Source organism: Capricornis sumatraensis, chromosome 4 (assembly GCF_032405125.1).
Source record: "Capricornis sumatraensis isolate serow.1 chromosome 4, serow.2, whole genome shotgun sequence".
NCBI lineage: Eukaryota > Metazoa > Chordata > Mammalia > Artiodactyla > Bovidae > Capricornis > Capricornis sumatraensis.
Window position 1 is genome coordinate 148,022,594 of NC_091072.1, and position 25,058 is coordinate 148,047,651.

General features: G+C 51.6%; 1 protein-coding gene across 1 annotated transcript; it reads left to right on the plus strand.

Annotated features, from left to right (window-relative positions):
• The first annotated feature begins 260 nt into the window (after positions 1-260).
• On the plus strand, positions 261-22,737 carry SCNN1A (sodium channel epithelial 1 subunit alpha). The gene is made up of 12 exons (XM_068971942.1): positions 261-616; positions 8,363-8,630; positions 10,037-10,230; positions 15,289-15,392; positions 16,014-16,177; positions 16,602-16,700; positions 16,897-17,014; positions 21,091-21,169; positions 21,291-21,348; positions 21,477-21,532; positions 21,900-21,975; positions 22,357-22,737. Exons 1-12 carry the CDS (start codon positions 261-263, stop codon positions 22,735-22,737), a joined length of 1,953 nt encoding a protein of 650 aa, XP_068828043.1.
• The last annotated feature ends 2,321 nt before the right edge of the window (positions 22,738-25,058 follow it).

Sequence of the window (25,058 nt, forward strand, 5' to 3'; positions counted from 1 at the left end):
TGGGACAGAAACCGAAGAGAGTCTTATCAGGGAGGCAGAGAGGCCACTCAGGGGAGGCTTGGCTCCAGCTCTTCTGACCAGACTCTGGCAGGTCAGCAGGCTCCCGGGGACGGGGCCCGGGGGGGGAAGGGGAGAAAGTGGGCAAGAGGTGGGAGGAGAGTGGGATGAGGGCACGGGCCCCAGGTGATGAGGATGGAGGAGGCACCCAGAGCCCAGAACTCAGCCCAGCCCCTCGCCTTCCCCGACCCCACCAAGGGCTCATGAAGGGAGACAAGCGTGAGGAGCTGGGGCCGGGCCCCGAGCCTTCGGGCCCCCCGCCGCCCACGGAGGAGGAGGAGGCCCTGCTTGAGTTCCACCGCTCCTACCGGGAGCTCTTCGAGTTCTTCTGCAATAATACCACCATCCACGGCGCCATCCGCCTGGTGTGCTCGCAGCACAACCGCATGAAGACGGTCTTCTGGGCCGTGCTCTGGCTCTGCACCTTCGGCATGATGTACTGGCAGTTCGGCCAGCTCTTCGGAGAGTACTTCAGCTACCCCGTCAGCCTCAACATCAACCTCAACTCGGACAAGCTCATCTTCCCCGCCGTCTCCATCTGCACCCTAAACCCCTACAGGTAACCCGAGTCAGACGTCCCTCTGGGCAGCAGACGTGATGGGCCGGCCGTTCTGGTCAGGGAAGACTTCCTAGTGCCTGAGCCTTCTCCAGAGCAGGCTTGTTGTACCGACAGTCTCCTCCTCCACCCCTTCATCCTCCCGAAAGTGGGAGGGAGCGCTGATGAGGTCGAGATGCCGATAAGTTCAGAAGAGCAGGGTAGGAATCAGCCCCTCCTCCTTATCATGAGATGAGTCTGATGGAGATCCTGCAATGAGATGACTGCAGGTGTGGAGGGGGGCAGTGGTGGTGGTGGTGGGAGCTGGCTGGGACTGGGGCCTGGCAGGCTGGTCTGGGTTGAGAAGGGCAGTTTGTGTTAGAGAAAGCAAAGTGGGGGAGCAGTGGTGATGGAGCTCTCCATGAAACTCGAGGCGGGGTTGGGGGGGTTAGTGGGGGTGTAGTCCCAGAGCCAGGACAGCAGGACAGGATGGAAGCTGCCCTGGCCAGGCTGCTCCTCCAGAGGCCCAGGTGGCCCTGTTGCGCTGTGCAGTCCACCTGTCCAGGTGTGCTGTTTGGGTGTGTCCTGAAGTTTTGGGTTTCACCAGCGTTCTTTGCCAATTTTCGGTTTGGAAGCCAGAGTGGGTGGTGGTAACCATGGAGAAGACGGGTGGGTGTTTACACACACCTTTCCTGTGTCACACCTTGGTACACCTCCGGCAGGCCAGATACGGCTCTAGGCACCCAGCAGATGGGTTCATCAATAATTCCTACAATCGTTGCTGAAGGCCAAGTACTCTGCTAGGTACTGAAAGATAAGATGGAAGAGATAGGCATATAAACAAATAACCTCAGCACACTGTGACAGGTACCATAAAAGCTGTGAGCTAGAGTCAGAGTGTAAGGTTTATGACTGAGTGTGAATGTGATCGCACGAATGTGTGTGAGCAAACAAATGAGGTGTGCGTGCAATTGCGAGTGACTGGGATCGGTCACATATCAGGGGTGGTGTGGTCTGTTGTGTCCGGAGGTGTGTCATGAGCTGCTCAGGGTTGGGACATCCTGTCCTACAGAGAAAACACTGCTCTGCCACTTCACTGATAAACTCCTGTATGAGGCCCAGGTTAAGAGGCCAGTTACTGAGAAGCTGCTTCACGCACCAGACCACTGGACGCAGTTAAGGACTCCTCAGGCAGCTCCTTTAATTCTTCCAACAATCCTCTGAGGCAGATATTGTTATTATTCCTGGGTTACACTTAAGGAAACTGAGGCAGAGAGAGCTAAGGCACAAGGTCACAGAGCTAAGGCACAAGGTCAGAGACTCCACTGTGACTTTCCCTGTTTGTGGTGGTTGTTGTTCAGTCACCAAGTCGTGTCTGACTCTGCAATCCCATGAGTTGCAGCACCCCAGGCTTGCCTGTCCTTCACTATCTCCCTGAGCTTGCTCAAACTCATGTCCATTGAGTCAGTGATGTCATCCAATCATCTCATCCTCTGTTGCCCACTTCTCCTGCCTTCAATCTTTCCCAGTATCGGGGTCTTTTCCACCCTGTTTGCTTGCTTGCAAACCCCTGCCTCTTCTTAATTCCCAAAATGTGAATGTGGAATAATGGAGTTTCTGCTCAGATGTTATATCTCATTTCTTTTTCGTTTGTTTGGGGTTTTTTTTTGTTTGTTTGTTTTGTGCAGCATGTAGGATCTTAGTTCCCTGATCAGGGATCAAACCCACACCTCTGCATTGGAAGCACAGAGTCTTAACCACTGGACCACCAAGGAAGTCCCTGCATCTCATTTCTGAGCCTGTCTTATTCCCTCTCTCAGCCTTCTTTCTCTTTCCCTGGTGTCTGCGGCTTTGCTTCTCCCCAACCTCAGAGCTCCCAGCCCTCTTCCTTCCCCTACTTCCCCCACCCTCATCCCCTGGGGCAGAGGGGAGGGGAGGGCAGGCAAGCATGAGGAACTAGCCAATAGTAGGCTCTCAATAAAGACTGGTTGAAAGATACGGGTGAGAGATGGACAGTGCAAGGTTAATCTGTTGAGGCCTGTTTATTTTTCAAGGTTCCGCAGGGTGCAAGGCCCTGGGTAGTAGAGGAAAACGCCCCAGGGAATGAAAACCAGAGCCCTGGCCTCTGGGGCTTGCAGGCTGGGAGGCAGGTGTTCTCACCGATTAAAGCTCCCTCCTGCAGGAGTTAGTGGGGAGACACCCAGCACCCTGGATAGGAGGGGAGTCAGAGAAGGCTCCTCAAAGCCGGGGAAGGATATGGAGCCCCTACTATGTGTTCGATCCTGCACTGGGAGTTCTCTAAGCACTACCTCATTTAATCTTGACAGGTCCATGGAGACAGGCATTATTATTTCTATTTTGCAGATGAGGAAGTGGAGGTGAAGTAACTGAGCAGGGTCAAACAGCAAGTAATAATAAAAAATAACAACGAGAACTTCTCTGGCGGTCCAATGGTTAAGACTCCACACTTGCAATGCAGAGGATGCCAGTTCAGTTCCTGGTCAGGGAACTAGGACCTCACATGCCATAGGGTGTGGCCAAAAATAAAAAAAAAAGAAAGAAAAAAACACCAATGATAATGGCTAACACACATAGTACTTAATATGTGCCAGACAAAAAAAATTCATATTAATCAAATGATTTAATTTTCATAACAGATCTCTTATGTAGATACCAGTATTGCTCCCATTTTATAGATGAAGAAATTGAGGCCCAGAGAAGTTAAGTAATTGCTTAAGTTCATACAGGGAACTGGTGGTGAAACAGATTCAAAAATCCTCCCCCCCCCGCCACCATCACATAGAAGCCAGTGAATCTAGGGTCAGTAGCTGAGTCGAAGACCAAGTATGTTTGCTTTCAAAGGTCTTTCTCCCATTGGAGTTTAAGAAGGGGCCAGGCAAAGGCATCCAGGGTTGGGGGCTGGTGGGAGCCCGTGGGGAGCAGCAGGAGTCCAGAGGGAGGAAGAGAAGAGAAGGGAAGGATCCGGGTTATTGGTTCCTGTTCCAGGAGAGAGGCAGGGGTGGGTGCACAGGTTGATGCAGCCTGGTGGGTGGGGACCTGCGTGTGACTCATGCTGCTAGCTGGTGTGGGTGCTGGAGGCAGAGGCAAGACAGGTGACTCGGACTGGGAAGCAGGGAGGGGGTGGAAGTCGTGGAAGAGATAAAGGAGCTTGTGAGATAACTGGAGGCAAAGTCAGCCCAGGTGCCCAACTGCACGTGGCAGGAGTGTGGCCAGCAGAGGGGGAGGGGTATTCTGGGCTGTTCTGTAACTTCCAGGAAAGGGGATAAGGCTGAAGACCTTCATACTAAGAAGGAGGTGTTGAGAGTCCAATGTGAAAGGTCAGCCACAATGATCCCCATCCCCTTTCTGGTTAACAAAGGGCTCTTTTCACCCAAGAGAGGGGGCCAGACAAAGCCCCATCAACAGCAAACAGAGCCCAAGAGCATATTTTTTTCATTCAATCCTGCGGGGGGACTGAGGCTGGTTTTAAGGAAGAGTGTGGCATTCTTGGACAGCAAAGAAGGTCATGGAATCTTCCTTCCCCTCAGAGAGCTGCACTGAGGGAGGGGAAGGCTCTGAGCCATGTCATTCAACCTTGACCCTGGGGGGGACCCTGCACTGCCCCCCACTCCCCCCACAGGATCTGGAAAGCAGGCTTTGCATTGGCAGGACTGGGAGGGACAAAAAGCCCAGACTCTTAGAGCTGGGACCCCCTCCCCCTGCCACCCCCACCAGTGATGGACTCCTTTGTGTCAGGAATGTCACTTATCTCTGCAGCAACTGCTGATGGAAAGTTCTTCCTTAGGTAAAGCTGCAGCTTGCTGCTACTGCTAAGTTGCTTCAGTCGTGTCCGACTCTGTGCGACCGCATGGACGGCAGCCCACCAGACTCCCCCGTCCCTGGGATTCTCCAGGCAAGAACACTGGAGTGGGTTGCCATTTCCTTCTCCAATGCATGAAAGTGAAAAGTGAAAGTGAAGTTGTTCAGTCGTGTCCTACTCTTTGCTACCCCATGGACTGCAGCCTACCAGGCTCCTCCATCCATGGGATTTTCCCGGCAAGAGTACTGGGGTGGGGTGCCATTACCTTCTCCGAAAGCTGCAGCTTACCTCACTGTAACTTCTGCCCTCCGGCCCTGGTTCTGTCTCCGGAGCAGCTCTAAAGACCATCTCCTCCTTCTTTACCCGGTGGTCATCAGTTCAGGGGCTCCAAAGACAGCAGTCAGCAGGCTGTCTTTTCGGCATCCATTATCATGATCTGACCTTCGTCACAGGCTTACTGGATAAGGAGAAAACTACCAGCTCAGAGGTGGGGGAGAAGACGGAGGCTCTGAGAAATGTACAGGTTTTGCAAAAGTCACCCAACTGTTTAGGTGGACGAATCAGAACTGGAATCTGGTCTTCGGCTCCACTTTTAAAAAAAAATTAATTTATTTATTTTTGGCTACACTTGGTCATCGCTGCCATGTGCGGGCTTTTTCTAGTTGTAGCGAATAGGGGCGCAGGCTTCACATTGCCGTGGCTTCTCTTGCTGTGGAGCACCATCTCTAGGTGCGTGAGCTTCAGTAGTTGTGGCGCACAGGCTAAGTTGCTCAGCCCCATGTGGGATTTTCCCCTACCAGAGATCCAGCCCGTGTTCCTTGCATCGGCAGGTGGATTCTCAACCACTGGACCATCAGGGAAATCCCTCTACTTCTGTTAAGATCACAAAGTCACAGGGCAGTTGAGTGGCAGGCTCTCCTGTCTCCTCAGCTTTCTCTTCTCCAACGATAGGTTACTATTATTTTACTATTATTCTTATTAAAGAACAGTTGTGACCATAAAAACAATAGCTGCAGTCAGACAGTACTCACTCTGCCAGCTCTTTTTCTCACTGTGTTTCTCATATGTTAATTCACTTAATCCTTATGACCACGAAGGTAAGTGGTGAGGCTACGAAATGATCCTGGGAAGCTGATTAGAACTCAGTTCCTATAACTGTTACTGCTTTTCTTATTTTTAACTTTTAATGTTATATTGGAGTATAGCTGATTAACAATGTTGTGATAGTTTCAGTTGCACAGCAGAGCAACTCAGCCATACATACACATGTATCCATTCTCCCCCAAACTCCTCTCCCATCCTGCCTGCCCCATAACACTGGGCAAGGTTCCCCGTGCTATATAGTAGGTTCTCGTTGGTTCTTGGGAGCCTGGTGGGCTGCCGTCTCTGGGGTCGCACAGAGTCGGACACGACTAAAGCGACTTAGCAGCAGCAGCAGCTGTTCTTTTAATGACCAATAACAGACAAATCTCAGAATGCCAAACACACACCTTTGACCTGAGCTGCATTTCTCCCCTATGAGAGGATGAGGGCAGCCTGCTAGACTTTTATGAGGGAGATGGTGGCTGAGGACTGTGAGGTTTGGACTCGGCACGTGAAGACCACCATGTGTGTGTGTGGTGGCTGCTCAGTCTTGTCTGACTCTTTGTGACCCCATGGACACAAAGGCTCCTCTGTCCATGGGATTCTCCAGGCAAGAATACTTGACTGGGTAGCCATTCCCTTCTCCAGGGGATCCTCCCAACCCAGGGATCAAACCCAGGTCTCCTGCATTACAGGCAGATTCTTTACCATTTGAGCCACCAGGGATTGTTCTCCATATCGGTGGTACCATTTTAGACTCCCGCCAGCAGCAGTTTCGGATGCTCCACATTCTCACCAACACTTGATGTCATCAGTCTCTTCGTTTGAGCCTCAGTTCAGTTCAGTTCAGTTCAGTTGCCCAGTTGTGTCCGATCCTTTGCGACCCCATGAATCGCAACACACCAGGCCTCCCTGTCCATCATCAATGCTCGGAGTTCACTCAGACTGTCCATCTGGTCAGTGTGGATGTTAAATGGTACCTCATTGTGGTTTTAATTTACATTTGAGTACTAATGATGCTGAGTGCCTTTTCATGTGTTTAGTGACCATTTGAATATTTGAGGGGTTCCTTTTTAAAACCATGTCATTTTCTTTTTGATTTGTAAGAAATTTTTATATTTCAGGATTTCTTCTTTAGATATTTTTTATTCTAATGAATTTTGCCTATCCCTGGGTTGTGAAGGTATCTTTGATGTTTCCTTTTATAATCTTTATGGTTCTGAATTTTTTGTTTGGGTTGCTTGACTTAATTTTTGTATACAGACTAAGGTAGAGGTTGAGGTTCTTTCTTTCTTTCCCCCCTTTTTTCATACAATATCCAGCATCATCTTTTTTTAAAAATTATTTTCCTCATTGAGCTTGAACAGGTGCTTTGGTCAAAAATCAGGTTGACCATATATATATTTGAGTTTATTTCTGGACTCTATTCTGTCCCATTGATCTTTTTATCCTTACATAAGCACTACACTGTTTTGATTACCATGGCTTTACAGTCTTAAAGTTAGGTAGAGTAAGCACTCCAACTTTGCTCTTCTTTTCCAAACTTGTTTTGGCCATTCTAGATTTTTGCATTTCCAAAGCAATCTTAGAATTGACCCGTCAATTTCTGCAAAAATGTCTGCTGGAATTTTGATAGGGCTTGGCTTGAATCTGGGCTTTCCGGGTGGTTCAGTGGTAATGAACCTGCCTGCAATGCAGGAGATTTAGGTTCAACCCCTGAGTCCGGAAGATCTCCTGGAGAAGAAAATGGCAACCCACTCTGGTATTCTTGCCTGGAAAATTCCATGACAGAGGGGCCTGGTGGGCTACAATCCTGGGGTCAAAGAGTCCCACACAACTTCTCCACTGAGCACATATGCACGGCTTGAATCTAGAGAGCAATCTGGAAGGTGGCATAGGCGTTCCCGATCTACTAACGTCTGCAGCTCCTTTTATTTTGGTCTTTGATTTATTTCAGCAGGATTTGCAGTGTACAGGTCTTATACACCTTTCATCAGATTTACCCCCAGTATTTGATGTTGTTTATGCTATTTAATATGGTGATCTTATTTCATTTTCCATTTTTTTGATCGCTAGCATGCAGAAACATTTTTTGCATATTGGTTTTGTATCCCGCAACCCTGTTTATTTATCGGTCCTAGGTGTTTGTTTTGTTTTGGTAGAGTCTATCCCTAAGGCCCTGCTACTTTGCCTGCTACTTTCATGATGGAGATGATACAGGCTCTGTATTGAGAAGGAATGTGAAGATTCATACTGGACAGTGTTTAACTCACGGTTTTTGAGCCCCACCTGAAACTCCTTAAAACTGAGTCTTTGGTGTAGGAGGGGGGGGAAAGGAGAGTGTGTGGTATCGGTATTTTTAAAGTTCCTCGGAAGGTTCTAGAAGTGCAGTTGAGAGTCCCTGATTTAGAAAGTGTCAGTGGCAGACGGTCAAAGGTCACCCTCGCCGAGAGGTGGCGGATGGCCCATGCACCTCGGGTCCGTGGGAGTGTCGGCCCACCCCTTCTCCTGCCTTGGGAAATGGCAGACAAGTTCCGGGTTCCCTTCCAGGCCAGGTCGAGTGGGAAGAGAGCACCTCCCGTCTCTCCCTAACGAGAAACATGTGGCAATAAATGCCGTCCCCGCCGGGGCTCACTGTCGCCTCCAATCACCAGGAGGACACACCTGTCTCCGCTCCCCTACCCTCGCCCCAGAGATAGCCCTGTAGACCCCAGAGCTATGCCCCGCAGACTTCTCTGGGCTGAACTGATCTCACCCGTTACAGACGGGGAAACTGAGGCATGGGAGATGGTGGCGTGGGAGAGAGGGCGAGGATTGTTACCAGGCCGCCACCTCCTCGTCCGACCATTTGCCATCGCCTCTTCCAGGTACAAGGAAATTCAAGAGGAGCTGGAGGACCTGGACCGCATCACGGAGCAGACGCTTTTCGACCTGTACAAGTACAACGCCTCCCACACCCTCGTGGCCCACGCCCGCTCCCGCCGCGACCTGCGGGAGCCGCTGCCGCACCCTCTGCAGCGCCTGCCCATCCCGGCTCCGCCCCACGCGGCCCGCAGAGTCCGCCGCGCCGGCTCCAGCGTGCGGGACAACAACCCCCAGGTGAACAGGAAGGACTGGAAGATCGGCTTCCAGCTGGTAAGGCCCCGCCACCGCCCCGCTACCGCCCCGCCCCGCCACCGCCCGGAGGCCCCGCCCCCTGCCCGCCCCTGCGCGCAGCAGTCGGCTCGGCTCCCCGCCCTCTGCGGCCCGCCTTCACTGCCACTGATACGAGGCGGGAGTCCGCGCGCTGGCAAAATAAATAGGTTACATACAAGAATAAATTTGAAAATTAAAATTAAATAACGTCTCTCTGGGCACCAGCTTGTGGAGGCTCCTCGCTGGGGGCCTTTATGTGGGAGCGTTTATGGGGATGGGAAGTCAGATCTACTGTGGAAATGCTCTTTCTGAATTCTGATCCCCAGTGTGGGACTCACTTGGGACCTTCCAGGGTGATGGGGCATTGGGGCTCCGGCAGGCCCAAGACAGAGGATTGTTGTTTAGTCGCTCAGTTGTATCTGACTCTTGGCGACCTCTTAGACTGTAGTTCACCAGGCTCCTCTGTCTATGGGATTTCCCAGGCAAGAATATTGGAGTGGGTTGACATTCCCTTCTCCAGGGGATCTTCTCGACCCAGGGGTCCAACCCAGGTCTCCTACATTGATAGGCAGATTTTTTACCACTGAGCCACCGGGGAAGCCCATATCTATCTATCTATCTATCTTTCCTCTCTCTTAAGCCTCCCTCCCATCTCCATTTATTTTTTTAGTTTTCTTGCTATCGTCTCCCTGTTCTGTCTTGGGATTCCGCGGTGGCTCCCTGGTGGCTCAGACGATAAAGAATCTGCCTGCAATGCGGGAGACCTAGGTTCAATCCCTGGGTCAGGAAGATCCAGGAGGGCATGGCAACCCACTCTAGTATTCTAGCCTGGAGAATCCCCATGGACAGAGGAGCCTAGCAGGCTACAGTCCATGGGGTCGCAAAGAGTCTTACACAACTGAGTGACTAAGCGCACACACCCATATATACATATACATATATATATATATATATTTATGGCTGATTCATGTTGTATGGCAGAAACCAACACAATATTGTAGAGAAATTATCCTCCAATTAAAATAAAAATAATAATAAAGATTAAAAAAAGGGGGGAGCGAAGCAGAGAGATGGTGCCCAGAGACCAGGGTTCCAGTCCCCGCTTTGATACTGGGACAAACTGCTTGATCCCTCACAGTATTCCCATCTGTGAAATGGGGAGAGTAATCTTTGCTTCACCCTCCTCAGAAGCTGCATAAATGACCCCAAGGTGTGTGCAGCTCCCAGTGTCCTCTATCAATCCTGTGCTCTCCAGGTCTGCTGTCTTCCAGGCTTTGGCTTCTCCCAGCCTGGCTCCCCGCCCCTATCTATCAGTCTTTAGGACCCCAGACCATTCATTGCTTGACCTTGCCCCACCCTGCTTACCCTTGCTGCTGGTCCTCTGATGCTCTGGTCTCTGTGTCCAGTGCAACCAGAACAAATCGGACTGCTTCTACCAGACATACTCGTCAGGGGTGGATGCTGTGAGGGAGTGGTACCGCTTCCACTATATCAACATTCTGTCCAGACGGAGACAGGACACCTCTCCCTCGCTGGAGGAGGACGTGCTGGGCAAATTCATCTTCACCTGCCGCTTCAACCAGGACTCCTGCAATGAGGCGTGAGTCCTTCCCTGCCTCCAGGCTTCCTGCTCTGCCCACTGCCCCCACCCCCCCACCCCCGGTCTCCGGTCTCCTTTGCTGGACCATTCTGAGACCCAGCATGGAAGGCACCCTGAAAGTGCTGGTTGAATAACTGAAAGCCTGCAGGTGGGGAGAAAGGGAGAGTATTGACCTCAGGTCTAAACCTCTGCCTGGGGAATGGCCCTGCGGGACATGTGTGGCTCCCTGCTCCCTGGGTCTGCGGAAGTGTCAGATGGGAGCCTTGAGAAGGCCGGGCTTGAAGTCTGGCTTTGAGAAACCAAGGACTGAAGCATGGCTCCCTATTTTTCTGAGGCCTCTTTCTCACTGGCATCAAACTCGAGAATGCCTGGAAGGTCATCTGGTCCCCTGCTCCGCTGGCTCAGATAATGTAGGCAGCAGTGGGGGGCGGATACAGCATGGACTGAATCAGGGACTAACCCTCAGCTCCTGCTCTGGCTCTGTTTCTTCTGGATCAGGTGACTCTGGGCATTTCACTCCACTCTTCAGAGCCTATTTCTTTGTTTATGAAATGGAGGGAAATGAGATTCTTTCAGTGTTCATTGAACCAATATTTTTGACTGTCTGGACTATGTGCCAGTCACTGTTCTGGGCATTTGGGATACATCAAAGAAGAAGAAAAATATCCTTGCCTTTCTGACACTTTTTCTTTCTTTGACCACACTTGGTGGCATGCAGGAGGATCTTGGTTCCCTGAGCCGTGCCCCCTGCACTGGCATCTCAGAGTCTTAACCACTGGACCACTGGGGAATTCCCTGGACACTTATTCTTAAGCAATGAAGTTGATAACATCTGTCTTTAAGTGCATGAGATAAGGAGTTTGAGGGCACTTTATGCACTGCAGTGAGTTGTGGGTCTCATTGTTGGTGGGAAGTGACTGTCACGCAGGTGAAGTGACTTGCCTTGGGACACCAGGCCAGCCAGAGCCTAGGGTCCCCCTCACAATACTACACTGCCCGCCTGGCTTTCTCTCAGTCACATCTCCTGTCATGATGTCCTTGCAAAGAGGTCATGGCTGCTGCCAGCTCTCTGAGGGCTGCTGGGGGGAGGAGGCTAGGAGTAAGGGAGGTCCCCTTCTGTAGCCGCTGCTCACCCCCACCTTCCCCTCCGTATTCCTTGAAGTTCAGGCATTGTCTCCCTGCCTCTACCCGGCTGAGAAAGGGCCTGAGGCAGCATCTCCACCCCACAGGGACCCTGTCCCTTCCTTGTCCCTGAAGACTGTCGGCAGGGCCAGGTGTCACCTGCTTCTGCACCCCACCCCCGCCTGGAGCACACACTCTGCCTGCACACACCTTTGCTCCTGTCTCGGGTTTGTGTGTTTGTTTGAGGACAAGTGAGGCAGGAGCAGCACCTGAGCCTGTGGCAGCCCACAGCTGCCACCGAGTGGCTCTGTCACCGTCTTGCTTTGCCCGCCCCAGGCTCCCGCCTTCTCATCAATGGAAAGTCCATAGTTCATCTCAGTCTTGACACTTAGGTCACTTCCTCACTTCAGAGCCCCATCGACTCTCCCCAGGGTTATCATAAGCCCCTAATCTGTCTCTCCACCTCTCGAGCCTCCCTTTATTCTGCGACCACAGGAAGCTTTATTCTTCAGCCTTCTGACTGCACTTCACTGCAGTTAACTATTCCAGACAGTCCTGTGTGAAATCCGTCAGTGGCTTTCTGGCCTTTGGGATCGAGTTGAAGTTCTTTATCATGGCTTTCTCAGCCCTCTCCTACTCTGTATTCAATTCTCTTGCCTCTCTCTCTATAATCTTTTCTTTAATAACAGCTTTATTGAGTTGTACATCGCATACCACAAAATTCATCCTTTGAATGGATATAATTCAGTAGTTTTTACTATATTTACAGAATTATGCAACTATTAACACTGTCTAATTTTAGAATGTTTTCCTGTCTCCCTATGTTGTCCCCTCCTCCAAGCCTTGGGAACCACTAGTCTACTAACCACTGTCTCTATGGATTGCCTACTGGGGACATTTCATATAAATGGAATCACATAATATGTGGTCTTTTGTGACTGGCTTCTTTCACTTAGTAATGTTTATCCGTGTTGCAGCATGTATCAGTAATTCCTGCTTTTCTTTCTTTCTTTCTTTCTTTTTTTGACTGCATCACAAGGCAAATCTTAGTTCTCTAACCAAGGATCCAGCCCTGTTTCCCCCTGCAGTGGCAGTGTGTAGCCCTGACCACTGGACCGCCAGGGAAGTCCCCCAGTTCATGTCTCTTTTTCACTAAATAGTTTTCAATTGGATGCTTATGCCACATTGAGTTTATCTATGCTTTGTGGATGAACATTTGGGTGTCTTTCACTTTCTGGCTCTTATGAATAATGCTGAATGCCGCTATGAATGCTGTACACATGTGTGTATGGATGTATGTTTTCATTTCTCTTAGGTAGATACCTAGGAGTGGAACTGCTGGGTCATATAGTAATTATATATTTAATATTTAGAGGAGTGTCAGACTGTTTTCCAGGTATCTGTGCCATTTTACATTCCTACCAGCAGTGTGTGAGGGTTGCAAATTCTCAACATCCTTGCCTTGTTATATCTGTCATTTTGTTTTAATGATTCCCTACACCCTTTTTTTTCCTTTTTTTTTTTGGCTGCACCATGAGGCTTGTCGTATCTAGCCCCAACTAGAGACTGAACATGGGCCTACAACTGTGAAAGTGCTGAGGGCCACTGGACCACCAGGGAAATCCCTGATTTCCTATACTCTTAATAGAAAATTTATATAGCCCTTACTCAGTGCTAAGCACTGTTCTGCTGCTACTGATGCTAAGTCACTTCAGTCGTATCCGACTGACTCTGTGCGACCCCATTTCCTTCTCCAATGCGTGAAAGTGAAAAGTGAAAGTGAAGTCGCTCAGTCGTGTCTGACTCTTAGCCACCCCATGGACTGCAGCCTACCAGGCTCCTCCATCCATGGGATTTTCCAGGCAAGAGTACCAGAGCGGGTTGCCATTGCCTGCTCTGAAGCAATGTTCTAGGTGTCATTTAATCCTCCTAGAATCCCTATGAAGTCAGTACTAGTATCATCCCCATTTTACAGATGAGGAAACTGCGACATAAAGAGATCAAGTGCTTGGGCTGGTCCCCCAGCTCACAGTCGTTAGAGCTGGGGTTCAAGTCCAAGTAGCTTTGCCCTGGAGTCTGTACTCTTCACCATCATGTTACACTGCTTCTCATACACCCTCGTAATGCACTCAATGTGTTTTTCTTTGTATGTGTTTTTACCAAGTGTGTGTGTAATGTGGACGTAAATGGTGTTGTATGATGTATCTCCTGTTGCCCTTCACTTTTTAAACTAAGCTCTGTGAGTTTAAGATTCATCTCTGGTCTGCTCTATGGATTCCACCTGCTGCAGACAGCCCGTGGTGTCCCTGTCCCCTCCCCTCTGAGCAGGGCTCCCAGGCCTCCTCCTCTTTCGTCCCTCCCTGAGCACAGCCTGAGCTCTGGAAATGCTGCCATCCTGGTTCTTCCCAGAATGTGCGCTAGTACTTCACACCCTGAGCCTCTGCTTTTTGAGGCCGATGGACTATTATAGATCATTGAGCTCCATTTCTTCGTTTTATAGATGAGGGCAGTGTGCTTAAGGAAAATGGTTTGCTTAAGGCTGTTTAGTCATCACCCCCACTCCTCATCTCTGTCCAGCCTTCTTCCCTCCCCTACTTCTGTTCCTTCCTCCTCTACCACCCTCAGCCCAAAGACCTGTCCCCCTCTTCTCCCTGCTGCCCCCATGGCTGGGGAGTTAGAACAGATACCCCCTGTTGCCTGGGGAGTTCAGTTCAGTTGCTTAGTCGTGTCTGACTCTTTGCGACCCCATGGACTGCAGCACAAGAGGCTTCCCTCTCAATCACCAACTTCCGGAGCTTGCTCAAACTCATGTTCATTGAGTCGGTGATGCCATCCAACCATCTCACCCTCTGTCATCCCCTTCTCCTGCTGCTTTTAATCTTTCCCAGCTTCAGGGTCTTTTCCAATGAGTCAGTTCTTCAACCAAAGTCAAATACTTTGGTGGCCAAAGTATTGGAGTTTCAGCTTCAGCATCAGTCCTTCCAATGTATATTCAAGACTGATTTCCTTTAGGATTGACTGATTGGATCTCCTTGCAGACCAACAGACTCTGAAGAGTCTTCTCCAGCAGCACAGTTCAAAAGCATAAATTGTTCGGTGCTCAGTTTTTTTTATAGTCCAACTCTCATATCCATACATGACTACGGAAAAATCATAGCTTTGAGTTAGATACCCCCTGTTCCCATGTGGGCTCTGGCTGCAGTGTGCACAGCCTCCCCATTGGGGGACATGTGATTTGCTGTCAAATCATGTTCCTAGTGTAGCAACACAAATCTGGGACTCCTTTCTGTCTGTTCCGAGCCTGTCCCAGCCCTGCTTTGGACCTCCCAGTGGGAGGCATGCTGTTGCAAGACCTGTTCCTGCCCTTGGATCTGACCTTCCTGGTCTCACTGTCTTGCCCCTGCCCCCTGCCACTTCCTTTCTCTTCCGTTCATTCACCAACTATTTGTTCTCGATCTCCTGTGTCTCCTACATGCCAAGAAACATGCCATTAACCCAGAGATGATTCAGCCACGAAGGAGATTTGTTTCCTGTCCTCAAGGAAATTGTAATCCGATTGGGGAAGTAAGATGTAGACGTGTGAGAAGCCAGGGATGCTGCCAGAATTCATAATGTAGTGCGGCACCGAGAGGGGAGAGGCCACAAGGCCAGTGAGGTCGGGGGGCCTGGGGGAAGCAGCCTGGGCGAGAGGTAGCTGACCTGGGCCTGAGCCCCGTCTCATGCTTGCTGCTTGTGTCAGCTTGGGCAGCTACTTGACCTCTCCGAGTCTGCGCTTCCTCTCTTGTGAAGTGGGGATGATGCCTAGTGAGAGGGCCTGGGTGAGGCTCCAGCACCAGGTCCACACATAGTAGGTGATCAGGAAACAAAGGGCTCTGAAAGTGCTCCCCCTGACCCCTGCACCTTCCCTTCTGACCCCTCTCTCTCTCTTCTGAATAGGAATTACTCTCACTTCCACCACCCGATGTACGGAAACTGCTACACTTTCAACGACAAGAACAGCTCCAACCTCTGGATGTCCTCCATGCCCGGGGTCAACAATGGTGCGCTGTCCCGACCCCAGACCCAGCCCCAGCCCCAGCCCCTCCACTACCCTGTGTGCCCACATCTACCTGCCTTGAGCTCTTGTCCTAGAAATGCTCCAGGCCTCTCTGCAGTACGCCCATCTGTATCCTGGAAAATCCTCTTTGCTTTTTCTCCCCTCTGGGTACCACGTATTCCATCCCAGGTGTGATAGGAATCCTGTCCTGGCTCTGGCTGGCCCTACACCCCAAATCCAGCTCGTGCATGTGCGTGCTTGGTCACTAAGTCATGTCTGACTCTTTGCGACATCATGGGCTGTAGCCCGTCAGACTCCTCTGTCCATGGAATTCCTAGGCCAGAATGCTGGAGTGGATTGCCATTTCCTTCTCCAGGGGATCTTCCTGACCCAGGGATCGAACACATGTCTCCTGCATTGGCAGGTGGCTTCTTTACCACTGAACCACCAGGGAAGGCCCCCGGATTCAGCTCAGGGGTTGCCAAATCCATTTGGAGGTCTTCTTGAACTGGCTGCCCTGGGAGGCTTAGAGACCAGGCAGGGTGGGATGATGGGTTTCCACTCCCTGATGCTTCTTTCAACCAATGTGCCCTGCCCCTGGCTCTGTTCCCCCCGTTCCTCCCAGGCCTGTCCCTGACACTGCGCACAGAGCAAAATGACTTCATCCCACTGCTGTCCACGGTGACTGGGGCCCGGGTGATGGTGCATGAACGGGATGAGCCTGCCTTTATGGATGATGCTGGCTTTAATCTGCGGCCCGGCGTGGAGACCTCCATCAGCATGAGTAAGGCAAGGACGCTGACCGGGAGACCTGGGGAGGACCCCAGATGAGGGACAGAGAGGGCTTGGAGGGTGACAGCTAGAGGGCCAGAAGAAGTTGTGATGGGTGAGCTTCGAGCATGTAGCAGTCTTCAGGAGCAGAAATCTGGGGCGAGGGGCTGGCCAGGTTGAGTGTGCGTTAGGAAGTAGCTTTCTGAGGAGTACACGTGGGATGAGAATACCAGGAAGGGGTTTGAAACATGCTGAGGGTTCCAGGGGATGCTCCAGGCCCAGCATCCTCGGAAGTAGCCCTGGGGGCATGTTGTGAAATGACCAGGCACGTGGGAGAGATGGAGGAGGACATACAGCCAGGGACTGAGGGAAGGCTGCGGTTAGGAAGAGGCCTGGACCACTTGCTCTGACCTCTGACCACTTGGTGACTCTGGGTTCTTAGGAAGCCGTGGACAGACTTGGGGGTGACTATGGCGACTGCACCAAGAATGGCAGCGAGGTCCCGGTGGAGAACCTTTACAATACCAAGTACACGCAGCAGGTGAGGCCCAGCCTGTTTCCATGGCAACCGTCTCCCAGCCGTAGCCACCAGGTGTGCGTAATGGGCGATGGGAGCGATGGAGTGAGAGGTGGAGGCACACTGGGGGGGCTGGTTTGTCCTTCCCTCCCCTGCCATCTGGGGCTGTGGGGGGGTGGGCAGGCCTGACCTCGTCCCCCTTCGTGCTCCCCTCCTCCAGGTGTGCATCCATTCGTGCTTCCAGGAAAGCATGATCAAGGAGTGTGGCTGTGCCTACATCTTCTACCCACGGCCCGAAGGCGTAGAGTTCTGTGACTACAAGAAGCATAATTCTTGGGGTGAGACTGCGGGAGGCCAGCGCCCGCTCCCACCTGAGCCCAGGACTATCCCAGGAGCCCTGCACTCTCAGCACCCCCACTGTGGCTTCCAGCTCCCACGTCCTCCAGCCGGTTCTCCCACCGACTCCTGTTTCCCGGTTCTTAGATGCCGCCCTGTCCATTTTCCTCTCACTCTGTCTGTCTTCCCTGTTCCTCCCTCACCGTTTTTCTCTCTCTCTTGACTTCTGTGTGTTTATAATCGGATGTCCCCATTTAAAAATAACTTATGGGACTTCCCTGGTGGTCCAGTGGTTAAGAATCCACCTTGCAAAGAAGGGGACGCAGGTTTGATCCCTGGTCAGGGAGCTATGATCCCACATGCTGCGGAGGGACTGCACCTGCGAACCGTAACTAGAGAATCCGTGAGCCGAAAGGAAAAATCCTCAAGACCTGACCCAGCCAAATAATTAAATAAGCAAATAAATATTTTTTTAAAAATAAAAATAACTTGCAGCAAAAGGAAAGAAGAGCACGTGAGGAAGATCTCCCTGGGTTCCTTGCTCTGCAGGTAGCATCCTGCTCACTCCCTAGGGTACCAGCAGGGCTGTTGCTGGGCGCTGGTGAGACAGTGCTGGGTGCAGGAAGAAAAGACTAGAAATTGTGTGAATCTGCCTCATTCCCTAACACCTTCCAGTTTATGTATGTTTTATCATGGACGTAATATATAGCAGTTCAACAGGAGCAGGTGTATCATTTAGAAATGACTTGTGGAAGAATTAAAACATTAAAACTAGAGGAGAGCACAGTCAAAAGAATCTGGAAGACACTAGACTCCCCTCCTGGCCCTGGTCTAGGAGCAGATCAATCTCTTTTCCTTTTCTTTACAGCTGAGTTATTCAGCAGGGAAGCTGAGAGAGAAAGAAAGTCCCCAGCAAGAGAACACAGAACATAGAGGGCAGACATAGAATACACGGGGTGGGCGTCCTTGGTCCACACCCCCTTATCTGGCCCAGCTGACCCCTCCGAGGGCTCAGGGCAGGGACACAGTGGACCCCAGGGTGGAGAGCAGCCTCTGTCTGTGCATCTCTCCGCCTGCTTTCTCTCCTGGTGCTGTTCTCTCATCCTCCCCCGACCCATGCCCTGCAGTCTCGGCCTCTGATTTCTGGCTTTCTGGCCTTGGAGAATCATAGCACATCCGAGCTGGAGGGAAGCTCAGAGGCTGTCTTCCCTGATGGGCCCCTTTCTCAGACGAGCAAGCTGAGGCCCAGAGGGAGGACGTGATGTCCCAGGACATGCAGAGCAGGCACTCTGCCCACTGTTCCCCGGGCCCCAAAACGCTGATTGCTAGGTGGTTGTGAGTTTGAAAAAGATCCTTGAGAGAAAAATGACCTTGCCGTTTGCTAGAAGCTGTGAGGATGAGGGAGAGAAACTCGGCTAAAGATACAATCTGCTGAGTTTCCTAAGGACCGCTTGCTCCCCAGCCTAATTGCTTCCCAGTCTTTCTAATTAAAGATTAATTCTGTGATTAATTATATAAACCCTGGTATTCAGAGGGATTTGGGTCAGAAATGAAGAAGGACCTGGGTGACTGAAAGTATCAAGAATAACAAAAAAACCTTACCTAGAACCTGGGAAGAGGGGTGAAGGCGGAAGCTATGGTCCCATTGAAAGTGAAAGTGAAACTCGCTCATTCACGTCCTACTCTTTGTGACCCCATGGACTGTATAGTCCATGGAATTCTCCATGCCAGAATACCGGAGTGGGTTCCCTTCTCCAGGGGATCTTCCCAACCCAGGGATTGAACCCAGGTTTCCTGTATTGCAGGCAGATTCTTTACCAGCTGAGCTACAAAAGAAGCCCAAGAATACTGGAGTGGGTAGCCTATCCCTTCTCCAGCGGATCTTCCCGAACCAGGAATCAAACTGCGGTCTCCTGCATTGCAGGTGGATTCTTCACCAACTGACCTATCAGGAAAGCCCTTAAAAGTGAAAGCCTCCCAGTCGTGTCTGACTCTTTGAGACCCCATGGACTATACAGTCTATGGAATTCTCCAGGCCAGAATGCCGGAGTGGGTAGCTTTTTCCCACTCCAGGGCATCTTCCCAACCCAGGGATCAAACGCAGGTCTCCTGCATTGCCGGTGGATTCCTTACCAGCTGTGCAACAAGGGAAGCCCATGGTCCCATTATTCTTTTTTTGGTAACAGGTGTATTGAGATAATTCATTTCCTGGGTAACTCACTCATTGACAGTGTACAGTGCAATTTTAGTATTGTGTGTGCCTAGTTACTCAGTTGTGTCCGACTCTCTGTGATCCCATGACCTGTAGCCCTTCAGGTTCCTCTGTCCATGGAGATTCTCCAGGCAGTACAGTTTTAGGTTTTTTGCACAGTCGTGGAACCGTGTGACAATTGTTGCAATCAGTTTAGAACCTTCTCATCGCTCCAAAAAAAAAAATGTGTACCCATAGTGGTCTCCAAGCTTGCCATTCCCTGTATCCACAGGCCCTCCCCCTCCCCCACCCCCCACCCCGGCCCCTCAGAACCACTCAACTACTTTCTATCTACTATAGATTTGCCTCTCCTGGACATTTCATAGAGCACAATATGTGATCCTTTGTGATTGGCTTCTTGTACTTAGCGTTAATATTTTCAAGGTTCATCCACCTGGTATCAGGTGTTCATCTACCTGGTATCAGGACTTCCCTGGTGGCTCAGCTGGTAAAGAATCTGCCTGCAATGTGGGAGATCTGAGTTGGGAAGATGCCCTGGAGAAGGGAAAGGCTACCCATTCCAGTATTCTGGCCTGGGAAATTCCATGGACTATAGCCCATGGGGTTGCAAAGAGTTGACTGAGTGACTTTCACTTTCACTTTCCACCTGGTAGCATATATCAGTACTTCATTCCTTTTTATGGCTGAATAATATTCATTGTATGGATAGACCGCATCTTGTTTATCCATTTATCAATTAATGGACCTTTGGGTTGTTTCCCCTTTTTAGCTGTTGGGAACAATGGTGCTGTGAACATTTGTGTACAAGTTTTTGTGTGGTCAGTGTTTTCAGTTCTCTGGGGTGTGGAATCGCTGGGCCATTTAGTAGGTTTAGGGTTTCCCCAATGGGTCAGTGCATAAAGAATTTGTGGGCAATGCAGGAGACGAAGGGGACACGGGTTTGATCCCTGGGTTGGGGAGATCTCCTGGAGAAGGGCATGACAACCCATTCCAGTATTCTTGCCTGGGAAATCCAATGGACAGAGGAGCCGGGTAGGCTAGAGTCAGACCCAGCGGAGCAACTGGGCACACATGTGTGTAATATAGTATTTTATGTTTAATCTTTTGAGGAGCTGCCAGACTGTTTTCCACAACAGAGGCACCAATTTATATTCCCAGCAGTGATGAGTTCTGATTTCTTCATGTCCTCATCGACACTTGTCATTGTCCTTTTTCACTATAGACATCTTGGTGGTGGTGGTTTAGTCACTAAGTCGTGTCCAACTCTTCATGATCCCATGGACTATAGCCCACCAGGCTCCTCTGTCCGTGGGATTTCCCAGGCAAGAACACTGCAGTGGGTCGCCATTTCATCTCCAATAGCCATCTTAGTGGGTGTGAAGTGGTAGCTCATTGTGGTTTAATTTCATTATTCTTATACAAAAACTGTTCCCACTTTTCTTTTTCACTTTTCAACGTTTGTCTGTATCCGGAATTTGCCTGCAATGTGGGAGACCCATGTTCAATCCCTGGGTTGGGAAGATCCCCTGGAGAAGGAATGGTAACCTGTTCCAGTATTCTTGCTTGGAGAGTCCCATGGACAGGGAAGCATGGGTGGCTATAGTCCATGGAGGTGGCAAAGAGCTGGACCCATGACTGAGCGACTAACACTTTCACTTTAACAAAGGTGTAACCTGTTGTTTTTATTTTTTGCTGGACTTGGCTTTATTTCTTAAACATGCTCTGGTGCTGTCACTCAGGAGCCCTTCCTGTTTTGCTCTATAATACTCTTGTGCACTGGGTGCCAGGGGTCTTGGGAGACCTGGAGGGTGTGGGTGGAGAAGGTGGAGGGGGCCTAGGAAAATGAGCACCTCTCTGCACCCGCAGGCTACTGCTACTATAAGCTCCAGGATGCCTTCTCCTCAGACCGCCTGGGCTGTTTCACCAAGTGCCGGAAGCCATGCAGGTGAGCATCCCCTCCTGGAGCTCAGGTTGGTCGTCTGGGTACCACAGAGGATCCTTGGTCCAGCTTTGAATGGGAGAACCCCACCCCTACCCTCCTCACTGAGCGCCTTCTCCATCCCCAGTGTGACCATCTACAAGCTCTCTGCCAGTTACTCACAGTGGCCCTCCGTGACATCCCAGGTAGTGTATGTGTGTGTAGCACTGCGGTCTTCCCTGGGCATATGTGTATGAGTGTGTTTGACCCCATCCCCAGCTCTGTAAGCCTGAAGAGTACGGGGTGACCCCACTGACACCTCACCCCCTCCCAGGACTGGGTCTTCCAGATGCTGTCCCGACAGAACAACTACACCATCAAGAACAAGAGGTCAGTCCTACCCTGGTCCCGGGCTTCCCTGCCTGCTAATGCAGGAGACTCGGGTTCCATCTGGGATGGGAGGATCCCCTGGAGAAGGAAATGGCAACCCCTCCAGTGCTCTTGCCTGGAGAATTCCATGGAAAGAGGAGCCCAGCGGGCTCCAGTCCATGGGGTTCCAAAAGAGTCGGACACGGCTGAGTGACTAAACAGTAACAATAATTCCTTTCCCTGGGTCCCAGCCCTGGGAAAGGAATCTGTGGGAGGGAAAGCAGACCCAGGAAGAGGGATGGGTACAGCTGATTGGAGGAGAGTGTTTTTGAGCAGCAGAGAAATTAACCCTGGGCCGTCTCTTCCCACCCTCTCCCCCACTCCAAAGGGATGGAGTTGCCAAACTCAACATCTTCTTCAAGGAGCTGAACTACAAATCTAATTCTGAGTCTCCCTCAGTCACGGTGCGTCCTGCCCCACTGAGCCTGGGATTCTCTGCGGGCGGGGGGTCTCAGTCAGGGGGCTGTCCGTGAACACAGGGGATTACCTCTGTGGGGCCTGAGGGTTTGGGCCTCAAAGGTGGGGGACCAAGGGAAGGAGAGAGGGTGAGCATTAGAAGGGTAGAAGGAGTGCTGGATGATGGGGAGAAACCTCTCGAGACAGGCCTGGGTGTCAGCCATCCCCACCGTGGCCTCATTCTTGGTTTTCCCTGGAAGAAACCAGCCAGCAGTCCTGTGCTCCCAGAGGAGGGGAGCAGAGGCCAGGGGCCCTGGGGTCAGGCAAGGCCGAATGGAGTGGAGGATGGGCTCCCTGCCAAGTACTCAGCGTGCCTCTCTCCCTCACAGATGGTCACCCTCCTGTCCAACCTGGGCAGCCAGTGGAGCCTGTGGTTCGGCTCCTCCGTGCTGTCCGTGGTGGAGATGGCTGAGCTCATCTTTGACCTCCTGGTTATCACCTTCCTCATGCTGCTCCGGAGGTTCCGAAGCCGATACTGGTCCCCAGGCCGAGGGGGCAGGGGCACCCAGGAGGTGGCCTCCACTCCAGCCACCTCCCTCCCCTCCAGTTTCTGCCCCTACCAGGCTTCCTCCTCTTCATCCCCACCAGACCCTGCCATCTCCCTGGCCTTGTCAGCCCCTCCACCTGCCTACTCCACCCTGGGTCCCCACCCAGCTCCATCAGGCTTGGCAGAAGCCAGCGCCTCTGCCCACGCTCCAGGGGAGCCCTGAGAGGGAAGGACGGTGTCGCCTCCCCAAGGCAGGCACTTCCTTTGGTGGGAGGGGCCCAGCCTTGGCAGGATTCAAGAATGTTTGGCGGCTTCCTCTCAGAGCTGCCCAGCTGCCCCTGGTGTGTGCGTGGGTGGCGGGGGGATGAAGCAGTATGGATAGGGGGCTGCAGAAATTGCCTGGAGACCCCCTGCCAGCATCACCCCGGTTCCCCGCTGGTCTTGCCTCGAGAACACTTTGCTCTCCCCCACCCCCAGTGCAGCCAAGTCCTCTTATCCCTTGGATCAGCCAAGCCAAACTTGGATCTCTGACAAACAGCTTTCCTAGGAAACAACTGACGACCAGAACAAAACACAGACAAGGGCACACAAAGGCATGTGTGGTTTCCTTCCTAAAGATGGCTGGATTCGGCCCCAGAATGGCCCTCCACACCGCCTTCCAGTGACACAGGCGTTTGCTCCTCTTCTTGAACTGGGGTGGGGAACCCCACCCCGAAAGCCCCCTCAGTTAGTTGCTAGGCAATTCTGTTTGCCTGACTCCCAGGGCAGGAACTGGGGCAGCCCAGTGTAGTGAAGACCTGGATTCCCAGTCAGCCTCACTACCCCATCCCCCCACGGAGCCTCGCCCAGCGCCTCTGCCCTGTGTCCTTGTCTTTCGTAACTCTGCATATTTGCTCAAGCTATTTCCTTTGCCTGGAAGCCTCCCCCATCCGCTGGAGAACTCCTATGCATCCCTGAGAACCCTGCTCGGATACCTTTACTTCTGTGAAGGCTTCTTCCCCACCCTGTCTACCCCAGATCTTACCACTTCCCTCTCCCGTGGACTCCCATCACACACCATCACATCCGTGGAAGTGCTGACGCTGCATTTAATTTTCCTCTTCATTTGTTTCTGTGTTCCCAGCATGACTGAGCTCACTGTGGTTAGGGATTGAGTCTTGTTCCTTCCTGTATCCTCACAGTCTAGCCCAGTGTCCCACTTGGAGCAAGTAGGCAGGTACTTAATAAATATTATTACATAAAGAATGCCTGGAGGGACTTCCATGGGTCGGGGAACTAACATGCCCCTGCCATAGGGCGCGGCCTAAAAGAAAATGTCTGGAGAGCTGCATGGCACCATGAGGGGGCCAGGGAGTGGGTGCAAGTCCCACAGTTCTGGGTTGGGGAGTGGGGCAAAGGACAGTCTCCCATTTCCCTGGCTGCACGATGGGAACGACCATCCTTCAGGGGCCTTGGGAGAGACAAACTGTCTTGCTAGTTCTTCACGGGCATTGCTGAGCATCTGCTCTGTGCCCATCACCATGTTCAGGTGGGAAGTGAAGACAGGTGCCCTTCACCAAGAGTCCTGCTGTGCAATGCTTGGGGTTAGTGTCCCTGTCCACAGCCTGGACCCCTTTCCTTCTCGACTTTGGTCACCACCATCTGTAATCCTCCTCTCCTGCTGAGTACCACTCACCACCCAGCTGCAGCATCCTCACCCGCCCGCCTCTCCATCAGCTGCCCAGTGCTGGTGGAAGAGGATGAGACTCAGCCCAGCTTCCTGAGGAACCTCGAAGCCTGTGTATTCTCATTCGCACATCAGCACAGAGAGAGCAGCAGCGGGCATCTCCCCAGCTTTTATTTTAACAAAGGAGACGCTGAGGGATGTCAGAGTGGAACCCCGGTTTCCAGACCCCCAACTCCTCCTCCCACACCAGCATCAGCCGTGGGAGCCAGGCGTCACCCTTCCTCACCCTCCTTAGGGCCGAATCCTGATGCCTTGATCTGGCTCTCCTAACCACCCCCATCCCCAACCTTTGTGATCTGCTTGACCTGAGGAGCCACAAGAATCTTGGGAAAGAGGGGGAGATGGCAAAGGGAGGGGGAGGTAAAGGTTGCAAGGAGGAAATGATGCGATGACTCTGGACTTCCCTTTCCTAGATTCACAGTGATGAGGGGAAAGTGTCACAGCAGTTCCCTCTGAACCCTCAGGTTCAGCCCGCTTCTGTGCTCTTTGACCCCAGCCCGCCCTGGCTCCCTCTCCCCTGACTCAGTGGGCGGGGCCTGTCAGACAAAGCTGGAGCTATTAAGGATGACAGAAGGCAGCCCCTACTCCCCATCCTTCCCCTGCCACCCCTGGTCCTCCTGAGTTTCTCCTGCCAAAAAGCAGGTCCACCTAAGGGTCTTTCACCCTCCCTTCCATCGGTGTGTTACTCCTGCACACTAACTTTTGGGTTTTTTTTTTTTAGCTTTAAAAATAGTTTATTTCCTTCTTCACCAACATCCCCTCCCCCACACACATGCACATCCTGACCATTATTCAAAACGTCACAAATTCAATAAAAA

Excerpts from the sequence above, each read along its gene's own strand:
- SCNN1A (XM_068971942.1), top strand. The coding sequence starts at position 261 with ATGAAGGGAGACAAGCGTGAGGAGCTGGGGCCGGGCCCCGAGCCTTCG. Across the intron at positions 21,170-21,290 it reads AAGTGCCGGAAGCCATGCAG|TGTGACCATCTACAAGCTCT; the intron begins GTGAGCATCCCC and ends CTCCATCCCCAG. Across the intron at positions 21,349-21,476 it reads GGCCCTCCGTGACATCCCAG|GACTGGGTCTTCCAGATGCT; the intron begins GTAGTGTATGTG and ends ACCCCCTCCCAG.